Source organism: Diplotaxodon limnothrissa, linkage group LG12 (genome assembly GCF_057381915.1).
Source record: "Diplotaxodon limnothrissa isolate DT_005_m linkage group LG12, D_limnothrissa_male_GT1.1, whole genome shotgun sequence".
Classification (NCBI taxonomy): domain Eukaryota; kingdom Metazoa; phylum Chordata; class Actinopteri; order Cichliformes; family Cichlidae; genus Diplotaxodon; species Diplotaxodon limnothrissa.
Genome location: NC_140607.1, coordinates 39,403,742 through 39,417,147, shown reverse-complemented (window position 1 = coordinate 39,417,147; position 13,406 = coordinate 39,403,742). Strand labels below are relative to the sequence as shown.

Genomic DNA, 13,406 nt, shown 5'->3' with positions numbered 1-13,406 from the left:
AACAACACACTGCAGAAATAACGACTACAGTTTGATTATTGATAAAAACGGCACAGCCTCCTCACACCATGTCTGACTTTTAGCTGCAGTTTTAAATTTCACCAACCAGCAGAGAGCCTGCATGAGGGTCAACGTATCCAGGATATCTTTCCATATCTGGCTTCACTCGCTAACTATCAATCACACTGGGGCGGGGTCACATGACAGGTTTATCAGTGTTCACATGAAAGAGACACAGTTTGGAGCCTCTGACCAATCAGAAACATGCACATGCATGTGAGAGAGTAAAGGCCTAAAAACTCTGCATGAATGTGTGAGCTTTGCTCAGTCAGACTGGAAAACAGCTGCTGGATTAATAAAGTTTATCCAAAGCAGGAAGGAAACCAGTAAAATTGTGACTGAACAGACGCCTGTGATTAAAACCCTCTCGCCACTCTCATAATTAAAAATCTTTAGTTTTGGCATTAAATGCTCTGAGAGGACAAAGAGTCTGTTTACATGTTGATGAGGTCAGGACGCAGCAGCAGAGCTCCTCCTGAGTTTCTTCCATCAGATAAAGAGAACACCTTCAGACCCTCTGACTGTCTACACAGAGGATCTTCCAGTAAGGGTGACGCTCTTTTCCAGAAATCTGATTGGTCAGTAGGCTGTGTTGGTGACTGCTGAGCTCATATCTCAAACAATACCCGCCCCAGAGCAAAGTACCTCGCCTCGTATAGGTACTCCACCACAAAACAGGCCTGAGAGGTCCTGCAAGGTCAGCAGGGTTTGTCCTGCTCAAAACGGAGCAGAGTGTGAATGTGAGCTCAACACAGTGAGCAGAGTCTGCACTTCCTGTTTCTATGACCTTGTGAAAAACAATATATGTTTTCTGCCTGAGATAATTAAACCAAACTAGTTAAAGTATATTTATTACAATCCTGGGAGCTTTTCTTCTTCGCAAGTTGAACATCTCAATTCTTTGGTCATGTGACTCCCAGCAGTTTTCTGGATTGATGGGAATCTTTTAAACTGGTGTTGCCTTTTATTTCAACTTGCAAAACAGTGAGCTGTAACTCACGCAGGTCATATTGTTCCTGCCGTTTCCTATAACAGCTGCACAGATGCTGGAAACCCGCATGTATCCCGCAGACTGCTGATCAGAGATCAGTGTCACACTGGGTGTCTTTATACTTCTGACCGGTGCTGACGCTGCGAACAGGGTCAAGTCTGAAGTCTTCTACAGATCTTCACAGAACTCAAGGAGTTAAAGTTCTCCAAGGCCTTCTCAGAACCCAGTCACAGAACCGGAACCGTGTCCTTCTGGGAGGCGGGGTCACCTCCCAGCCCCCCACGGGCCTGCTCTCGCCCCCCACCGGGACTTTCTGCTTTGTTTTGACCTTGTTGGGGCTCCACTCCCAGCCTGCTCTCCTTCCCCTTAACCCTGCCTGGACCCGCCCACTACCTGCCTACCGCGCCTCCTGACTGGCTGCCTCTGAGAAATCCAGACTTCTCTATTGGCCACCCGGACATTCGATCACTTTGTCCTTTCACGAGTCATGAGTTCCCGAAAATGCCTGGCCGTGTTCCCCAGACATCGTAAAATCATCTGTTTTGAATGCATAATGGCTAAAACCCGCTGTGTGTGACGCCACACGGAGCGACTCTCACTGCGCAAACTCTTAGCTGCACGCTTAGCTTCAGCTGATTAGCTTCACAAAACGCCCCTGCTTTAAATTAACAGCTATTAGCAGTTTCATTCTGAATAGGTTTCTGTGTTTGCATTCAGTGGAGGCGTTTGCTCCGCTTATGGAGTCTTTAAACGGACGGCCTCGCTCCAAATGTTACTTTAAAAGGCCGTAGCGGCTAGCACGCGGCTAGCAGGCTAACAAGGCATCTTCGCATTCGTCCAGACGGTTTTCATTTTCCACGAATCAAAACCGGAACCCGCCCCCGAGTGAGCCCGCAGGTCGGACCGTGTCCTCGCTCACGGCCCAGCGTCCCCCCTAAATGCCCGGTACTGACCTCCAAGCACAGTGCTGGGCTCCCTCTCGGCCGGTATCCCGGATGCCCTTCGCTTCTCCCGGTAAAATGATGACAGCTCGATGTGTTGAGCACAGGAGCAGAGCTCGCGCTGACGTCACCACGTACAATGACAGGGGCGTGGTCCCGCTGTAGAAAAACTACAAACGGAACTAAACAAATACACTAACAAGGAATCTTTTTTATACTTATTTAAATGTTTGTTGTGGAAAAAGTCATTCAACAGTATTTTAATTTTTTTTAAAATATTTCAGTAAAAATAACAACTTAAGTCTAAAATAACAGTTTAAAAAATAGAAAAAAAGTACGGCTTGATTTTATTTTAATGCCCCAACTCCACAAAACTATTTAAAAATACAGTTATTGTATCAGGACATTAAAAAACCCTTTTGGTCCTAAATATATTTTTAAAAAACCTGTACAATTCTAAAACAACTTTGAATTTCAAAAAGATTTTTTCAAATTGAAAGTGTGACAATGACTGCAGTCAGCCTGTGAGTGCTTTTCTGTATATTAAATGGATGTCGCCACAAACAGGAACCTGAATGCTGACAAACTATTTTCTGTGCACCTTTATTAAGTCTGAAAGCAAACAAATCACAGTCTGTATGAACAGAGTTTATTAAATTATCATGTTCAGCTGAAGGACCTTTATTCTTCCAGGTTTGGTTTTCACAGCAAGCAGCACAAGTTTGAGCTCCACTGGCTGTAACAACCTGAACCTGTCCAACAGGTGAGAGATCATCCATCGAATCATAAAAATCATCAGTCAGCGCGGAGGCTTCCACGCCACGCAGCAACGTTAATAATTAAATGTTCAAATGACCACAGATTACAGGTGAAAAGCAAAAAGAAATGATTAAATCATTCATAATAAGAGAAAATGAAATCTTTTACACAGGTTCAGTATGAATGTAACCCCACTGAGGATGTCTGATTGGCTTTAAAGGGGACCGCTTCACGTTGGCCTGTGCTGACCCAAAATAACACTTAAAGCTTTTTCCACCTGGACCACCAGCTGTGCTGAGACCTTTTACCTGTTTGGGGTTTTTGGTAAAAGTACATGTATTCACCCAATTTCATGAAATTAGGGTCTTAAAGTCAGCTTAACCTGGAGAAATAAACACTTTAAATTACCAAGATGGCTGCTGAGCACCAAGAGTTTTGATTTTACAATTTTGTAATATTCATATTTAAGATGGCCAAACTTCCAAACGCATATACACCACAAACCTTTCACATCAGCTAACTTTAAGGCAGCTAGCTAACAGGAGCAGAGACTTTGCTAAATTATGAGCGAAGTCATCCCACAAACTCCAAACTGACTCTGCACCTGAAGCTAACTGCACCGTGGAGATGCCTCTAAGCTAACTTTAAGCTTTGTGAGGTGAAGCTTTGATTGCATTACAGAAATTTGGATTAATTTAAGTTGTGAATCATGAAAAGCTACTCTGACAAAGTGCAGAGGTGGAAACGATAAGAACGGATCCCCTTTAAACGCTGCAGTCAGCAGCTGCCTGTAACCTGAAGCTTCAGCTGCTCTCAGCTCTTTAAATAACTGCGTCCGACTGTCTTCACTCAGGAGCTCAGCACAGACTACGGTTTATTTTTTTGGCATGAACAGTCAAATGGCACTAAGATAGCCCTGTGAGCAACACATCAACATCCTCAGCGGAGTCCTCAGTTTCTGTGCAAAAACCCTCAAAAGAGCAAAGTAAGTGAAAAAAGGCATTTAAAAATACCAACGTGGTTACACAGCACAGTGCATCCAGGCTCGTCAGCTGCAGAACGCAAGCATTTGGTTCACCAGTGGTGTAAAAATTCCTGGTTTGAATCAGACGCCCTGAATGTGGGAAGAGTTCAGCGTGATCGCTGCTCGCCCGGGACAGGAAGCGTGGACGCTCTCGGGACATTATTGCCAAGAATTTCAAGGACTTTGTTCCACCTTCAGACGCCGTCACACATTCTGTGAATGCTCAGCAGGCTACACCCAAGTTCATGTTTCTGCTCAAGTTCTGCTTCCACTGGACATAATTCATTTTTAAAACACTGGTGAAACGGGGTCTGTGTCCCCCCAGAAGAAACATGTGGATCTACAAAAAGCTTCAACCTTAACAGAAGAGCGACAGATTTAAAAAAAAGCTCCACTGAGTCAGTCACACTGGTAACAATAATCAGGAATGAGTGTGTTTTCTAAAGTCTTTGAAAGAAAGAAATGAACGATGTTGGGAGGAGCTGGTAGGTACTGCTGTTCAGTTTGATCCCAGACTTGTAGTGAACATGTTCTCAGTGCAGGTCTGAACTCATCTCATTTAGTTTCAATTCTGACAGATTAATCCACTTTGCTTGTACCAAATGTGACTGCCTACGGTTCCCAGAATGCTTTGCAAGCTCAGACTCATATTTTAACTGGTGGAAATACCTGGACAGTAGAGGCATACAGAGCAGCCTCGCCTAGTGAGCGTTCGTTCCCTGCAGAGACGGCGCCATGCTGCATGACGAACTGAGACCAGAGGAGCTACGCGCTCAGACGCTGTTTGCATATCGTAGATTTACAGTTCTGTGAAGAGCGAGGGAGCGAACGCAGGGCGAGCCAGACGATAGAAACAAACCAGTGCTCAGATACATGCTCCACCCACAACTACAAACCAGCCAATCAGAGAGAGAGGCCCACATGGCCTGCTATACTTGCTATACTTTGTTTGAAAGGTCACATGACTAAATCAGAAAGTTTAAAAATACTTAAGCAGGCTTCGTAAAACCAACCAATCAGAAGAACTCGTGCTTTCAGGACAATCCGATTGCCTGGTTAGGTTAGAGAACAGCAGCGGCTCCAGCTTGGACCTGCTGGGTTCCTGGAGGTTCTGCAAAGTTTCTCGTCCGGTCCACCTGGATCCATTTCACTGCGATGGCCGTGCAGTCTGGCCGGCTGGTTATCGTGGCTACAGAATTGTTCCTGGCTGTTGCTAAGGAACTAGCTCTGAGTTCGCTGGGAAGGGTTTGAAGATAAGTAGAAGGGGGGGGGTCATCCAGGTGTCGTTAGAAGACCCCTGATTGGTTAAACAGGAGGCGCGGGTGCAGGTCTTTGAGGCACCAGAGGTTGAGACGCAGCAGAAGGTTTCGGTTTTCTGTGCAAGAAAGAAGAAGAAAAAGAGTTTACATTGTGACTGGCCACTAACACCACAGCGTGCACGCTCTGTTTGAGATGATGTATCACTCCGCCACAGTTCAAACTGCTGCAGAGACACAGCTACACCAGCAGTTAGCTTCTGGGTTCACTTAGCACCTAGCCACTCTAAAGACTAGCTTATAAATGTTATCCATCTATGGCCATCTAGTGTTGCCCTATTAGGAGTAAGCTGCTGTATCCAGTTTAGGATTAGCTTAACATTAGCTAGTTTCTTTCTTTGTCGAGTTAAATTAATGCTCGTGTCTGTGTGTAGTTAGTTTTAAATTCTTTACTCTTGAGTCCAGTTAGCTTTAACGTTAATATATGAATTAAGTCAGTTTGCTACTGGGTGAACAAAATTTCTTCCTCTGGCTCAGGGCTCAGTGCGACCAAATGTTTCAGTGGTGCGACTAAAAAAAACATTTGGTCGCACCGGTGCCACCAAATTGTGTTCGGGTAACAAAAAAAAAAAAAATCTCTGCAACCTTCCCTGTGGTCAACAACAGACACACATTTTGCCCGTATCGTGGACTAAACCAATCAGAGATAGTCAGGGGCGGGACCTCTCTGATTGGCCGTGGTCCAGTTGAAAGTGCAGGTGGAAGTGGGAGGTGAGTAGCTTGAATAAAGCGATATCGATTCATTAAATCCTGAATAGACTTTTAAATATAACTGTGTTTTGCCAGAAACGCCAGATTCTCAGATTAAAGCTCACAAAACTATTTCAAGAGCAGGTACACGGACTCCACACAAAGACGTAAACACAGACCCGACGCATCAGGATCAGCTTTGTCTTGTCGGCTTTCTCACCTGACGGCCCGAACACGGACACGCCGTCGGAGCTCAGCGATTCTGATGCGTCGGCTCCGCGCTGCGTTTACGTCTTTTTGCGCTGATTCTGAGCTGCAGGTTTTGTCTCTCCAACCAAAATCCACCGAGCCAGCAGCAAAAGAAGCAGCAAACTGCGCTTCACATTTGATCAATGTCGTCATGAATTCCCTCTTTTATCAGTTTTGCTTCCACCACGATAAAAATCACACTTCATGCACAGCTCTCTCTCTCTCTGTACTTCAAGAACAGTTTCCCAGGATTACAGAAATCAGTGATGGTACCCAGCCCTAGTGAGCAGCCTAGGCCTGACAGAGTGGATGCAGCTGAGGGTGATAAGAAAAGATGAAAAGAACGATTGATAACTTTTTTGTTAAGTTAAGGCCTGATCCGTCTGAAATTCATAGCCAGCTCTGACACGGTGCCATCAACCTCTGAATGCTGAAAAAGCAGCAGTGTGTCCAGAAAACACATTATATGCTGCGATAAATGCCCGAGTGTCCCCTCTACCCACGGCCTTTCAGCAGCAAACAGGTCGTCAGAGGAGCCGAGATGATGTTTAACATTTTCTACAATATTGACAAAGAGTGCCAACGCACTTTAAGCACAAGATTGATAGTTAATACTTTAGAAATGAATATTGTCTGTATGGACTGCAACTTCCCCCCCCTCAAAAAAAGTGCACATGTAAAACTGCGGTGTTAAGCGATGTGGTTGAAAAATTTGAGTTAGGCGCACCGGTGCACGCATGGCAAAAAGTTAGCCTAGAGCCCTGATCTGGCTCATATTTACATCCACTTAGCTTAAATGCAGCTTTTAAGTTTATTAAATCTAGAAGAGTAGAAGACAATTTAGCTTAAAATTAAATTGCATTTTAGTAACCAGCAAGCTCACAGTTGGCTTAAAATTATTTTTAAATACAGTCGATTTGGCATTAGCCACAGGTACAGCTTTGACTTCCATTAACTGTTAAGTCCAATTGTCCAGTTCAAGTTAGCATCTAAGGCTCAGTAGCTTAAATTTAGCTTCTAAGAACCATTAGCTTAAGGCTAGCTTCTATAACTAGTTAACATCAAGTTAGATCAAATCATTTAGAAGCTAATGCAAAAAGTTGTATTTTTTGGAAACATACGCTGTAGCATCAAATGTTTAAAAAGATACAACTTTTAGTTTGAAAGTGAAGTTTCCACATTTCAGGTTTGACTGACAGTTTTTGTGCTCAGATTGTTTTCGGTTTGTGTTTCGGTGCATGTGGTGGTGCGCGACTTCTTACAGAGGAGGCGGTGGCGGCTTCAGAGCATGGGAAGGAGCCGTCCGGCTGGTTTCCACCACCTGAACACACACAGAGGAAGTACACCTGGGTAAACCTGCGAGTCATTGTCCCATTCAAACCCTCACACCGATCTACCTGGCCTGTCTGACTCTCCCAGTTTACCTGATGTCATTGGGTTAGTGAAAGCTGCTTTCTAGTTTCCTGCTGTGATGATTAACCTGCAGACACGCAGCACTAAGCTAACACTACATCAGCAGCAGCAGTTAGAGCGGTAATGAGAAGTAAGCAGGGTTTACCTCTTGTGGTGGCAGCAGCTGAGCGTGGTGCTTCACATGGAGAGAGAGCAGAGCGTGTTAGAGCTCATGCAGTCCATCAACACACACACACACACACACACACACACACACACACACACACACACACACACACACTAAAGTGATTAATCACACAGCTTAATCAGCTCATCAATAACCCGTGCAGACAGCCGCTTCAGTTCCAGTTAGATGCTGGTCGATGCAGATCAGCTGCTCGGTTGGTTAGTACAGTCTGTCACTGATTGTAAGCGATCAGCTGATCGTCCAGTCTGTGAGGTCATCTAACGACACAGTGATCAATAACTGTGTTTGGTGCTCTCGTGCTGAGGTGTGCTCATCACTACATCTAACTTCAGCTTCTACACTGAGGCTTACCGGGAGAGCATCATCACCGTCTCCATTCTCAGCCTCCTGATCAGCAGGGTCACAGCAGATCTGTGTCATTAGTAACATCATCATCATCATCATCATCATCAGCAGCAGCAGCAGGAGGCCGTGTGGGCGTGTCCACCTGAAGATTTTTAATTTTAACCTTCTGTAGACACGCCCACTCTGTAACGCTCACTGCTCACACAGAACAAACCGGGTAAAGCTGCAGGAGCGACTGCTGATGCTACAAACATCATCACACACCTGGACGGACAGGTGAGGCAGGTGTGTGTAAAACGAGGGAAAACGTAAACTCTCATGTGAACCCTAAACTTACCCCGTCTCTGACGATGTTATTGGCGTTACCCCGGGCAACACATGGAGGTTGCGCTCTGGGAGGCGGTCTCCTGCTGTGATTGGCTGAAGCCATGCCGTCAGCCCTGAGGGAGACATGAGCGTGAGAGCAGCGCCACACGTGCAGCTAATGGTTTACAATTATATTCAGTGTCCCTAAACGCAGCACAGAGAACACGTGGTTCCTGCGGCCGTGGCGGCGTGTGTGCATGCACTCACTCATATCCCTGAGACCTCTTCCTGCGGCTCAGCCCGAGTCGCCGCAGCAGCTCGTTCCTGCGCAGGAAAACGAAGACGCCGAGAGCGAGCAGCGGGAGGACGAAGAAGAAGAGGACAAGCAGGCCGTCCCTGAGAGACGTGTCCTTATCTGGGGGAGGGGCACACACAGGAGGCGCGTTAACACGGGACGCCTGCCCTCAGGTAAGTCAGAGTTCTCCAGGTGACATACCGTTCCACGTGGGTCCGCTGTCAACGCTTCCACCGTAACCCGATAACTCGCAGGAAGGCGGAGCCCAGCCATAGTCGCAGTGGCAGTTCCTGTTGCTGTTGCACACCTGCGACACACAGACAGGTGACACCTGAGTCATGTGACTCACCTGACAGACAGGTAGGCAGGAGCACAGGCAGGCGACTCACCCCGTGTCCGTGACATTTGGTGTGCACATCGCAATCGTAGCTCAGGACGTCGGCGCTGCGGCACTCAAAGTTCACACACACCTGAGCGCCGCAGAAGAAGAAACGAGCTTTAACACCTCATTGTTCACTCCTCATCCCCTTCCCTCCTCCCTCCTCCTCACCTTGTTCTCTCCACACTTGGTCCCTTCGTTCACCATCCCGGGGTCGGGGACGTCCGACCCCAGCATGAAGTCCACGCCGTAGCATTTCCCTCCGGCGATTGGCGTGCTGATGATCGACGGCTCGATGCCAAACACCGTCTTCGCCTGAACGTTGGAGCACTGCAGTTTCCCACACATGGCGTTTCTATGGCAACAAACACGATGAGGAAAACGGAAGCGGCGACTTCGACAAGAATCGGAGGATTCAGGAGGAGGCTCGAAGACGGACTGTGGGAAAGACGCCTGAACACAGCACAGTCATGTGGGCGGGGCTTTGAAATGCACCCTGGGAGATGGAGTTTGTTCAGGTTTTCCCGGTTTGGTAGCGACACAGGTGTAGTGACGGTTTGGAGTGCACACATCACACAGCGCCACCATCAGGTCAAAGCTGGAGGTGCGTTTAACTTGCGTGGGACTTGAACTTTGTGACATCATCAGTCTCAGCTCCTCACACTGGGACGGACCCTAAGGAAGTGTGTGTGTGTGTGTGTGTTACCTGCTCTCGCACTTCTTGAAGCCGTTGTTGAGGTAGCCACAGTTGCCGAAGCGATCTCCTTTGCTGTTGACTTCTTTGAAGCAGAGCTCAGGAGCCGCCTTCGCCTCTGAGGAGGAGGAGGAGGGGCGAGAAGGGGGGGTCAGCTGCTGAGTAATGAGGGAGAGGAGAGAAGATGAAGTCGTACAGAGGTACGTACTGTCTCCAAAGATGGCCTGACACTGGCTGTCGTAGTGCTGACACTTCCCGTTGTAACAGTAGGCCTCCTGGTTCCTGCAGGACTGCCCGTTCTGAAACACACACACACACACACACACACACACACACACACACACAGATGTGATGAAGTACAGCTCAGCCAGCAGCTCACCTGCTCAGGTAAATGCATCGGACCTCACCTGGATGAAGACGTCGCTCTGACACAAGGACGAGGAGCCGTTACAGAACTCAGGCAGGTCACACTCATCTGTGCTGGCGCGACACACGGTTCCCCCCGGCAGGAACTGAACGCACAAGCACACAGTTACAGAGCCCAACACGCACGCACAGTGTGTGTGTGTGTCACGAGGCTCGCTGTGTTTACCTGACAGTTGGAGCAGCACTCGCCGTACGCACACTGAGCTCCAGACTTCAGCTTACAGGTCCGATACTCACAGCAGGGGTCCTCCTCACACTCCTGCACACACACACAGACACACACGTGGTCGATCACGTGACCGGGTTTAAACAGGAAGTTTCTGTCTGTGGCGTAAAACAATTTTAAACGTTAGAAAATCGCACAAAGACGTGAAAATGACCCACAAAGCGAAACTTTTTTGTCTTCATTTTCTGTGTGCAGGAAAACTCAACAACAGTGACACGTTAATATAAAACAGGGATGTCAAACATAAGGCCCGGGAGCCAGCTGGTCCACCGCACAGCTGTGGAACACGTGGACGGCGTAGATGTTGGACTTCCCGCTGACGAGTAGCTCGAGTTGTGTAATAAATCACTGAATCTGGGCGGGCCCTGACTGCCAGGAGCGTCGCCGCTGTTTCGGCACACGTCGTATCAAAGTGGGTCAAATCGAATGTAAGGCATGTCTAACTCATCCTCTACACATCACACCTTCTCTGAGCCACAGTCGCACTCCTCCCCGAAGTCCACCAGCCTGTTTCCACAGTAGGGGGCGCTGTAGGCCTCGTCGGGCCGCGGGACGTTCAGCAGGCACGCCCCCCCCGTCAGCAGGATCATCTTCTCAAAGTCATCGGCGCTACAGCTGCTGAAGTTCTTTGACCCTCTGCAGAGAGGAGACGCGTTAGGAGTGAGTGTGAGCGTGTGCGGGCACGTGTGAGCGTGCGGCGTAGCTCGCCGTGTGCGTCTTACGTGGCTCCAGAGTTCATGATGCAGGCGCCGGTGGGACACGTGCACTGTCGGCCGTCGTCGTGGTTCATGCCGAGGTTGTGGCCGAGCTCGTGAGCCACGATGGAGGCGAACGAGACCACGAGGTTGTTGTTGAACTGAAGGACACAGAGCACAGTTCAGTCACGTCTCACTGAAATGCACCCTGGGAGATGGAGTTCCTTCTAAAGCTGTCATTAGGATCCAGATCTTTTATTTCTCTTTTTCCCAGACGTGCGATTCAGTGAAATCGACGCCACAGACGCAGAAACAATCATTTCAATGTTTTTGGTGTGTTTCATAAAACTGAATGTATTTAGTCTGCACGCATGGTGGCGTACCGCGTTGATCCCGCCTCCGTGACTCCTGGAGCAGACAGTGGAGACGAACGCCATCCCGGCCGTCTGTCCGAAATTCTTCCTCCTGCACAGACACCATCATCATCACCATCATCATCACCTGATACACGGTACAATCACATGCAGTAACAAACAAAACAGCAACAGCGTGTGTGTGTGTACTGACAGGATGAGCTGTGCTGAGTCATGGCGGCGGCGAGGAACCAGCTCCTTCTCCCTCCACTGGGTGAAGCGATTCAGGACTTCTCCAGCCGCTCCGTCGGTGCTGATCTGGTTCTGCTGAGTCCAGATCTCCAAACCAACCAGAACCACCCGGATATTCAGCTGCATGTAGATCTGCACACACACACACACACACGCACGCACACACGCACACTCCTCTTATTTATGCTTTTATTCATTTTAACCCTTTAGCGTTCCGGTCAACCTTTGGTAGAGCACATTTTCAGGCCCTAACTGAGGCTTTCACTGACATTGACCTGCCTTGTTGAGTCTTTTCTACCAATTGGTTTTTCATCTGTAACGCCAAAAAAAGCCACCAGGAGGCGCTGTGAGTGGAAACTGTGGGCTCTTCTTAAACCTCTCCCAAACAGGAAGTCAGAAGCAAAAAACTGTCCAACATATTTTGAGTGTTTTTGATCAAACTAAGGCAGGAAGATATAATTTTTTGATATATGACAGTGTTGATAAATCACATTAAGTGTTAGCACAGCAAGAATATGCTGAAAGAATTTCCTCAGTAAGTCAGTTTTGTAACTTTCTGAGTTAATATTAGTAAATATTGTAAAAATCAAGAATATCACAACTGATTAGCTTTTAACCAAATTACAGTAGCTGGTAAATTAATATTAGTAAGTTTTCAAAATTATAATTTGTGCTATATGGACGCTAAACAATTATATGGCTAAAAATCACATGGTCCTGTGGCATGACACTCATGATGCCATCCACCTTCAACCACAGCGTGTTTGAGGTCATGGTTTCATATGGAGCCACAAGAGCTGGCACTCCTCACCAGTATATTTCCAACAAACCAGATGAGTGGGGCTTTAAATTGTTCATCTGGCATCATCCACGACTTGCTGCTGTGTGAGGAGGATCTACATTCTTCAATGCTCCCCTGAGTGAAAGCAACAGAAGCTCCCTCTAAGGGGCCAAAGCTGTAAACAACACTTTGCAAACCTATAAAAGAACCTCGGTTCTTCACAGGTTTCTGCTTGGTCCAGAACTTGCACACCTCCTCTGGTGTCAGGTGCATTGGTACTGTATGACCAAACTGATGGCAGACAAAGACCTGATGAAGAGGGGCCATGCAGCCTGTGATTACAGGTCTGATGAAGGTCTGATTGCAATGAAATGATTTGACAACAAATGTGTCAACCTCCTAAACAAGGCCTGTGGGTTCGTGCTTCTTTCATCGGTCAAACGGTGGAGCAAAGAGTCCAACGCAAAGATCACCATCCCTGTGTATAATTAGCATATGGGAGGAATTAAACTTTCTGGTATGCTATTACACCTGTATAAGACAAGTTATAAGTTACAAGTTAACAAGCCAGCATGTAGAGCTGGTCAACCCTGATCCAGCTCTCCAAGACCACAGAATCAAAGCTACACCCTAAGACCCCAACGACCAAAACCACAAGCAGATGTGCTGATTGGCACTGTTTTTATTTTGCACAGTAGCATTCAGTCAGAAGTGGCCTGGATGCAGCACATGTATTTTGTTGTTTGATGTAATGCTTTCCTTTGATGGAATGAAAACAGCAATGTTCACTGAATGCTACCATCCAATGCCCTGCATAGTTTCCATTAATATAATCAGAATTTGGCCCTTTGACTTTTTTCAGCTGTATTATCTAATGTACTTGTGTTTGCATGACATTTCATACTCTTATCATTAAGTGGCATCTCAACCGTTTGGTAGAGATCAATATTTTAAAAACTAAACTATTGATTGTGGTTATTACTCCCCAAATCAATAAGAAATGCAAACAAAAAAATGTCCATTG

General features: G+C 47.1%; 2 protein-coding genes across 7 annotated transcripts in view; both read right to left on the bottom strand.

The window, feature by feature from the left end:
* Positions 1-2,104, bottom strand: part of ogdha (oxoglutarate dehydrogenase a) — a 32,234-nt gene extending 30,130 nt beyond the window's left edge. For all 3 annotated transcript variants that reach the window (XM_085367637.1, XM_085367635.1, XM_085367636.1), the window contains exon 1: positions 2,005-2,104. The gene's annotated coding sequence lies outside the window, so the exon portion shown is untranslated. The remainder of the gene's footprint in view (positions 1-2,004) is intronic.
* Positions 2,105-2,590: 486 nt separating this feature from the next.
* The window catches only part of adam9a (ADAM metallopeptidase domain 9a), a 25,199-nt gene continuing 14,383 nt past the window's right edge, over positions 2,591-13,406 (bottom strand). The window contains exons 9-25 of one of the 4 annotated variants that reach the window (XM_085367638.1): positions 11,564-11,733; positions 11,380-11,461; positions 11,024-11,157; positions 10,766-10,937; positions 10,242-10,334; positions 10,057-10,161; positions 9,858-9,948; positions 9,662-9,767; positions 9,127-9,310; positions 8,966-9,046; positions 8,778-8,883; positions 8,549-8,696; positions 8,313-8,415; positions 7,982-8,041; positions 7,589-7,618; positions 7,293-7,351; positions 2,591-5,150 (exon numbers count right to left, since the gene is read on the bottom strand). In XM_085367638.1, coding sequence (XP_085223764.1) covers positions 5,081-5,150; positions 7,293-7,351; positions 7,589-7,618; positions 7,982-8,041; positions 8,313-8,415; positions 8,549-8,696; positions 8,778-8,883; positions 8,966-9,046; positions 9,127-9,310; positions 9,662-9,767; positions 9,858-9,948; positions 10,057-10,161; positions 10,242-10,334; positions 10,766-10,937; positions 11,024-11,157; positions 11,380-11,461; positions 11,564-11,733 — 1,794 coding nt within the window. In that variant the 3' untranslated portion in view covers positions 2,591-5,080. The remainder of the gene's footprint in view (positions 5,151-7,292; positions 7,352-7,588; positions 7,619-7,981; positions 8,042-8,312; positions 8,416-8,548; positions 8,697-8,777; positions 8,884-8,965; positions 9,047-9,126; positions 9,311-9,661; positions 9,768-9,857; positions 9,949-10,056; positions 10,162-10,241; positions 10,335-10,765; positions 10,938-11,023; positions 11,158-11,379; positions 11,462-11,563; positions 11,734-13,406) is intronic. The other 3 variants (XM_085367639.1, XM_085367640.1, XM_085367641.1) reach the window with 3 other exon arrangements.